The 8,302-nt window shown below is 46.7% G+C and overlaps 2 protein-coding genes across 2 annotated transcripts in view; one reads left to right on the forward strand and one right to left on the reverse strand.

Annotated features, from left to right (window-relative positions):
• The first annotated feature begins 904 nt into the window (after positions 1 to 904).
• Positions 905 to 7,500, forward strand: dennd6b (DENN/MADD domain containing 6B). The gene is made up of 20 exons (XM_008294190.1): positions 905 to 1,102; positions 1,568 to 1,606; positions 1,714 to 1,756; positions 1,835 to 1,944; positions 2,193 to 2,273; positions 2,474 to 2,579; positions 2,673 to 2,752; positions 3,047 to 3,109; positions 3,188 to 3,243; positions 3,350 to 3,472; positions 3,562 to 3,657; positions 3,857 to 3,951; positions 4,070 to 4,135; positions 4,238 to 4,302; positions 4,406 to 4,495; positions 4,736 to 4,789; positions 4,878 to 4,987; positions 5,073 to 5,175; positions 5,979 to 6,053; positions 6,851 to 7,500. The coding sequence occupies exons 1-20, from the start codon at positions 947 to 949 to the stop codon at positions 6,971 to 6,973; spliced, it is 1,734 nt and encodes a 577-aa protein (XP_008292412.1). The 5' UTR covers positions 905 to 946; the 3' UTR covers positions 6,974 to 7,500.
• Positions 7,501 to 8,039: 539 nt separating this feature from the next.
• The window catches only part of gcc1 (GRIP and coiled-coil domain containing 1), a 4,710-nt gene continuing 4,447 nt past the window's right edge, over positions 8,040 to 8,302 (reverse strand). Inside the window, exon 5 of the mRNA XM_008294189.1 lies at positions 8,040 to 8,293. The gene's annotated coding sequence lies outside the window, so the exon portion shown is untranslated. The remainder of the gene's footprint in view (positions 8,294 to 8,302) is intronic.

The raw sequence follows: 8,302 nt of genomic DNA on the forward strand, positions 1-8,302 counted from the left end.
GAGCAAACCAGCATTAACCGTTAGAAACCAGTTAAACTAGAACAAGTGGAACCCGAGTTCAAACCAGTCGAACCAGTAGAAACCCCATGTTAACTAGTGGAACCTGCAGAAACCAACAGAACCTGTGGTCAACCAGTAATAACTAGTAGAACCCAACAGAAACCAGTGGAACCAGTGTTAACTAGTAGAACCAGCAGCACCAGTTGAAATTAAAACCAGTAGAGTCAGTGGAAAATTAACAAGTAGAACCAGTATAACTAGTGAAATGGGTAGTAAACCCAACAGAACTTCCAGAACCAGAAGAACCAGTCGAATCAACAGGACAGAATGAACAAGAAAAACTGCAGTGCCTAACAGAACCCAGTAGAACTTGCATTAAGGAACTAGTTTTTACCAATATTAACCAGCAGAACCCAACAGAATCCAGTAGAACCTACAGAACCAGTATAAAACCAATAGTAATTATTAGAACTCCACAGAAACCAGTAAAATTCGATAGAAAAAAAGCAGCAGAACCAGCAGGGCCCAACGGAAAATAGTAGAACCATTAGAACCAGTAAAACCCAACAGAAAACAGTAGAACCAATATTAACCAGTAGAACCCAGCAGAACCAGTAGAACCAGAAGTAACCAGTACCTACCAGCAGGACCCAGCAGAACCAGTATTAACCAATATAAACCAGTAGAGCCCAACAGAACCCAGTAGAACCAGAAGTAACCAATATAAACCAGTAGAGCCCAACAGAACCCAGTAGAACCAGTATTAACCTATGTAAACCAGTAGAGCCCACCAGAACCCAGCAGAACCAGCAGAACCAGTCTCTGTGCCTGCAGTTCCCCGGGCCTCCAGCAGGCGGCTCCCCGGGACTCCTCCGCCTGCGCCGGTGCAGCTGATGGAGGACCGGAGGATGCGCCGCGGAGCTGTCGGAGCTCTGACCCGGTCGAGATGAACCCGTTTGACGGCTCCGGTTCTCCGCGACACGACGAGGCGGAGGAGGCGGCGGACGGCGCGGACAGCCGCTGCCCGTGGGCCCGCTTCTCCTCCTGGCTGGAGTGCGTGTGTGTCGTTACCTTCGACCTGGAGCTCGGACAAGCCATCGAGGTACGGCTAGCTTAGCATGGTTAGCATCGCTTATGGATAGGTTGATAGATCAGAGGGGATCGATCAGGTGATCAGAGGAGACTGCGGGAGGTTCGGTTGATTCGTAAGGACAGAACAACAGCAGTTCCCGGCTGGGTTCCATTCGTACCAAACTCCATTTAAAAAACACACAATTGTTTGATTTCGTCACCCAAACAAACAAACGGTCCTTTGTAAATAAAAACACGCTGCGGTGAACACATGCCGAGAGTCTGCTGGTAAATTCGGCTTTGATTCAAACAGCGTTTGTGACTTTATATTTAGATTGTTTGTCCATGTTTGGCGCTGCTGGTCGGAGGGTCGTCGGGACGATTTACCTGAAGGTCTGGTGACAGACTGCACTCAGGGACACGTTAGGCCGCAGCGAGAATCAGCAGAAATGTCAACGGACTCTGGTGACAGTGTTTGTCCTGTGTTTGTTTTCAGCTGGTTTATCCTCAGGATGTGAAACTCACTGAGAAGGAGGTAAATTTAAACATCTGTCAGCATCAGCTCTGCTATTAATGTTATTGATTACTATTTAAAGTATTGATCACATGTTATTGATCCCGTTCCTTGTGATTTGTCACCAGAAAACCAGCATCTGCTACCTGTCCTTCCCCGACTCCTACTCAGGTAAACTCTGCTCACACTGATGCTGCTGCTGTGGGGGTCAAAGGTCAGAGGTCACATGATCTGTGTGTGATTTCCCAGGATGCCTCGGGGACACGCAGTTCAGCTTCCGGCTGCGTCAGTCGGTCGGCCGCAGGGCGTCGAAGCTCAGAGACGACGTCTACAACAGAGACGCTCCGGTGACGCTACAGGTGAGAAAGCAGCAGACAGGTGAGAAAGTAGCAGACAGGTGAGACAGCAGGTCAGATAGCACCGGACAGGTAAGAACAGTAGACAGATTTGACAGCAACAAACAGGACAGGTGACCAACATGTTTGACTTGTGATAGGTGCAGCAGACAGGTGATGGACTGATCAGCTGATTAGTGTTTAGCGGATCAATAGTAGCTCCTGTCAGCAGTTATTGATCAAGGCTCTGTTTGTTTGTTTTGCCTCCTCAGAGAGAAACGGCGCATTTCTTCGGTTACGTATATTTCCGACAGGTGAAGGACGTCTCTGTGAAGAGGGGCTACTTCCAGAAGGTGGGTCACCTGCTCTCACCTGCAGGTCATGTGACGATGACATCATGTGACGATGACATCATGTGACTATGACATCATGTGACGATGACATGACGTGACGATGACATCATGTGACGATGACATCACGTGACGATGACATCACGTGACGATGACATCATGTGACGATGGCGGCCCTGTGACTCTGTGTTTGTGTGTTTCAGTCCCTGGTGTTGGTGTCCAGGTTGCCGTACACTCACCTGTTCCACTCGCTGCTGCAGATCATCGCACCTGAGTTCTTCGAGAAGCTGGAACCCTGCCTCGAAGCAGGTGATGATGTCACGCCTACATCACAGCCACGGACCAATCAGAACACGAGTTTTTATCATGTGACGAGTGTTTTTACTCTGCTCCTCTTCGCAGTGTGTAACGAGATTGACCAATGGCCTTCGCCCGTACCTGGACTGACCCTCAACCTGCCTGTGATGGGCGTCGTCCTACAGGTGAGAAAGGGGGCGTGGCTTTACAGGTGAACAGGAAGCGGTGCATTTCACGAGAAGCCAATCACAGAGCTTCACCTTCTGCTGCAGTGAGCTTTGTTTTACACCTTGTAGTACCCTGAGCAAACGCTCACTCACCTGGCTGCAGCAGCAGAGCCTTGTGGGTAATGTAGTATCCAGAACCATCCAGCTGCTGTTCCTCGTGTTCTGTGTTTCTGTTGGTTTGTGTTCTGTTTCTGAGTCGTTGTTCTGTCAGCGTTTCTCAAACATGATTCAGCAGCTTTGTCTGACCTTCAGGTGAGGATTCCTTCAAAAGCAGACAAACCCGGAGGAAGTCCGGTCCGGCACACGGCTGGAGAGGTGAGAACCGTTCGGTGTCACTGTGTTCTGTGTTCATGTCAGGTTCTGTTGGTAATAAAGTTTGTTCTCCGTCCTCAGAACCTCCTGCCGGCTCCGACGGTGCTGCCCACCATCCATGAACTGGACCTCTTCAGGTCAGTGCTGTTTCCTGTGTTGTGGTCATGTGACAGTCATGTGACCACCTGTAGAGGTCAGGTGTGTCCTGCAGGTGGGTCTCAGTCTCACTTGTGTCCTGCTCAGGTGTTTCCAGTCGGTTCTGATCCACCTGCAGATGCTCTGGGAGCTCACGCTGCTTGGGGAGCCGGTGGTCGTCATGGCGCCGTCTCCCACCGTCTCCTCGGAAACCGTGCTGGCCCTCATCAGGTAACCGAACGATCCGCGTGTACCGGCGGCCAATCAGGGAGCAGTGTTTGTGTAGTTGCCATGGTAACGGCGTCTGTGTCCGCCCTCAGCTCCATCAGTCCGCTGAAGTTCTGCTGCGACTTCCGTCCTTATTTCACCATCCACGACAGCGAGTTCAGGGAGTACACCACCAGGACGCAGGCCCCGTGAGTACACACCTGAACACACACCTGAACACACACCTGAACACACCTGAACACACCTGAATCAAACTTTATTCACAAAATCAAACTGTGTTTAGACAATCAAACTTTATTTGCAAAAGTCAGCGTAACAGAGATGAAGACAGGTATCCTCCAGGTGTGTTCACCTGTCCGTCCGTCCATCTGTCTTCTTCTTCTTCAGGCCGAATGTCGTTCTGGGCGTCACCAACCCGTTCTTCATCAAAACGTTTCAGAACTGGCCTCATATCGTCCGACTGGGAGAAATCAGGATGGCAGGTACGTCGTGCTTCAGTGTTCTTCGTGTTCATGTTTTATTTCCTTCGTCTGTTTCGTTTTTTTTTTCTCCCTCCGACCTGCTGCAGGCGCCTGACTCTAAATGTCTGATCACTTCCAGGTGATTTACCGAAGCAGGTGAAGGTGAAGAAGCTGTCTAAACTGAAAACGCTCGACACCAAACCAGGTAAGTCAGACACAGCAGCTGTTGGTAGCCACAGGTCCAGGTGCTACAGGTGTGTTACAGGTGTGTCACAGGTGTGTCACAGGTGTGTGTCTGTGTGTGCAGGCATCTACACGGCCTACAAGACGTTTCTGCACAAAGACAAGATCCTCATCAAGCGACTGCTGAAGGTGAGCAGACGTCCAGGTCCTCAGAGCCGACAGGTGGAGCTCAGAGACTCACCTGTGTGCGTCTCACCTGTGTGCGTCTCACCTGTGTGTGTCTCACCTGCAGGGCATCCAGAGGAAGAGACCGTCGGAGGTCCAGAGCGCCATCCTGAGGAGACACCTGCTGGAGCTCACACAGAGCTTCATCATCCCATTGGTGAGGCATCAGCCAATCAGCTCGCAGCTACACACACACAGGCTCAGGTGTACTGAGGAAGTCTGTGAGTTACATCGGAAAACTGGAAATGTCACAAAAAAGGGGCAAAAAGAGTTCTCCTTATTGATCCGTCTGGGCCTTGTTATCCATTTTATTGACGCCTTCGTGCGTCAGTATCCAGATTATTGATACTTCCTGTTACTTGTCCGGTGATGCTAAGCCCTGCGTCTCGTCTGTCAGGAGCGGTACATGGCGAGCCTGATGCCGCTGCAGAGGTCTGTGACGCCCTGGAAGGTAAACGGCGAGCGGCTCGTCTGCGATGATGTCACAGCGATGTCGTCTGTCACACACGTTTAATGTTTTCGTTGCGTTCTCGGTTCAGACTCCTCCTCAGATCCGTCCCTTCAGTCAGGACGAGTTCATGTCCACGCTGGACCACACCGGACCTCAGCTCACCTCCATGCTCAAAGGGGATTGGATGGGACTGTACAGGTGAGTCACACAGGTGTCACAGCCTGTCCGTCCGTCCGTCTGTCTGACCGAGTGTTTCAGCAGCGTCTGTCTTGGCTCTCCTCAGGAAGTTCTTCAGGTCTCCAAACTTTGACGGCTGGTATCGTCAACGACACAAAGAGATGACGCAGAAGCTGGAGAGTCTCCACCTGGAGGTGGTCTGTGAGGCGGTGAGCTCTGGAACACCTGGATGGGTCCCACACACCTGGATCTGTCTGCTGTACTTTCAGTAACCTGATGCTGAGGCTTCATGTCTGAATGAGCAGCAGGTTTACGTCTCCGTTACATCGCAGACGAACTTTGAGTTGTTTGAACATTTTTTCTACGTTTCAACACCAACACAGAGAAAAAGACGTAGTTTTCTCTGTAACTCCACATCGATTACAAACTGACATGTTCACAGGATCAGACTTTACTGCGATGAAGAAAGAGACTAACAGCTCAGATTACCGTAAATTCTGGACTATAGAGGCACCTGAATATAAGCCCCTCCCACTAACTTTAAACAGGAAACCAAGTGTGTACATATACAGGCTGCAGGTGTCCAGGTTGAGATATTTACACAGAAAGATGTTTAACTGTTAATTAAATACGTAGCGGTAACATACACAGATACATAAAAGTCACTGATCGCTATCTTCATCTTCCTCCTGCACTAAAACCACTAAAGTCGTCTTCTTCAGCCTCAGAATCACTTCATCACTTCCTCAGTCTCTCTGTCGTCGTCGCTCTCAGCCTCACTTTGGTCTCGAGGTGAATTCATAAAAATCCATAAATTAGCCGCATCGTTGTTTAAGCCGCAGCGCTCAAAGCGTGTGAAGAAAGTATCGGCTTATAGTCCAGACATTACGGTAACATCAGATGGACGCTTTGGTTTGTTGCTTCCAGCTGTTCAGGACGTTTCCTCTGAGTTCATTAAGTATCTGCAGCATCACACTGTTTTCATCGAGGTCGTTTTGTGTCTCCTCTGCAGGACCTGCTGGGTTGGACCAAAGACAAGTCGGAGGTGGAGATTGTAGATTTAATCCTGAAGCTCAGAGAGAAGCTGGTGAGTTTTGGGAGGAGAAGACGTGTGATGAGGGCTGATAATACTCAGTGGTATTAATATAATCTGATCAGTTTATTCATTACAAACCGCTCCTAAATTCTAAAATTCTTATTATTATTCTCATAATAAAGTCATCTTTGTTCGATTTTTGTTGATTGATTCTTGATTCTTGTTCTTTTTTTTTAGTAAATTAAACAATTTTAAGTTGTTCAGGACAATTTTACATCAGTTTTGGACAGTTTTGGATCATTTTCTGTAAATGTTTTTAAATCAGGGTCATTTTGGGGCTAATTTAGGACATTTAGTGTAATTTTTGGATAATTTTGAGTAATTTTAGACGAAATGAGCAATTTTGGGCTAATTTTTTAGTCAGTTTTAGCTATTTTAAGTTGTTTAGGACAACTTTATGTCATTTTTGGACTAATTGGCTCATTTTTGACTCGTGTTTGGACTCATTTTCAGTGAATTTGTAGAATTTTGGCCCATTTTTGTGAATTTTTAGCAGTTGCAGACATGCTTCAAGTCATTTTGGACAATAACAGGATATTTTTGGGGGCATTTTTGGGTCATTTAAACTGGTTTCTGGTCAAAACATGTAAAAACCGGAACCTTGTCTGGTCCAACTTCACCTCATCAGGTTCTGCTGATGTTGGAGCCTCAACAGTTGGTGAAATGTGACCAGAACCATGGATCCGCCCATAGTTAGACACTGACAGGACCTTTCTGGAGACACCAAACTGTTGCGCTTTCTTCCGTTTCCAAACTGAATTGGGTTCCGTGTTCTTCTGTCTCTTCAGATCAAAGCTCGCAGGCAGCAGCTGCAGGTGAAAGATGGAGTTCTGGACAAGCTGGACGCTTTTATAAACTCCATCATCGGCTCGCTGCCTGAAGACCTGCAGACCGTCCTGAACACACACTGACACACAGAACCCGGACCGGTTCTGTTCTCATGATGCCTTCACTGACTTCACAGGTCGGGGGGAAGCGTTCGGACTGAAACCTCTGAATGTCACTCACATCACTACAAGTTTTCTACGAGATGTTCTGACTTTATTCTCCTAACGTGAAGATGCTTTCCACTAAATGTCCACTTTATTCTTGAAATTCTCCAAATGTTTTCTTCCTATTTAAGCATTAAACCTTCAAATGGACTCCGTTCCCCAGACTGGACGTCTTCTTGCCTGAACAGAGACCTTCTAGAGGAATATTTAGACTTTATTCCTGAAGTAATGTGAGTAACTTTTCCCGCCACGGTTCCGATGTTCCACGTCTGTTATGTTTGAACCTCGTGTCGGTTTAACGGTGAGGAGAAGCTGCAGAAGTGTTTCCTGCTTCAGACTGAATGTAACGCTGATAACCACCACGCTGACGTTTACCTCCATGTTCTCACAAACTGTAAATAACGAGTTTTGCTTTGAGGAGTAAAACCTGAATCATGTTCACGCTCTGCTGTTGGTCTGATCATTTCAGATGGAACCAAAACGCATATTTAGAAGCGTTAACATCCAGATTATTGACACTTTTGTGCAATAATACCCGAATTATTGGCACTTTTTTGCGTTAATATTCATGTTGTTGACATTTTTGTGCATTAATATCCAGATTTTCAATACTTTTGTATGTTTCTACCTAAATTATTGACACTTCTGTGCATTATTTTCTCAGTTATTAGTTATTTTGAGGGTTAATATCCAGATTATTGACAGTTTTTTTGTGTGAATATTCAGATTTTTGACACTATTGTGCATTAATATTCATGTTGTTGATATTTTTATGCATTAATATCCAGATTTTTAATACTTTTGTATCTTAATCTCAAGATTATTGGCACGTTAGTGTGTTAATACCAAAATTATTGACATGTGCAATAATATTCATGTTACTGACACCTGACACTTTGCCTGTCATCATCCAGGTTACTGATAGCTGTGCGTTAAAATAAATAAGAACTTGACTGAACTTAACATAAGAAAGAAGCAGACGGTCTGTGACGCACAAAAAATAGTTTAATTTCAACAAGGGAATCAAAAATATAGTGTTACATAAAGACCTGCATTTACCACCTGTTCTACGGGTTCCTCACAGTGACGCTCAGTCGTAGGTTCATATAAATATACATGCAGCAAACAGCCCCAAGGTCAGAACATCACCAGGAGACCAGCGTCTCCCTCATGTCCAACCTCAACCTCCTGTTAGTAGCTTTCATTTGGTCTCTTCAAGTCCTTCTCCAGGTGTTCTACCTCCTGTTG

The sequence above is a fragment of the Stegastes partitus genome, unplaced genomic scaffold (genome assembly GCF_000690725.1).
Source record: "Stegastes partitus isolate 25-593 unplaced genomic scaffold, Stegastes_partitus-1.0.2 Scaffold946, whole genome shotgun sequence".
NCBI lineage: Eukaryota > Metazoa > Chordata > Actinopteri > Pomacentridae > Stegastes > Stegastes partitus.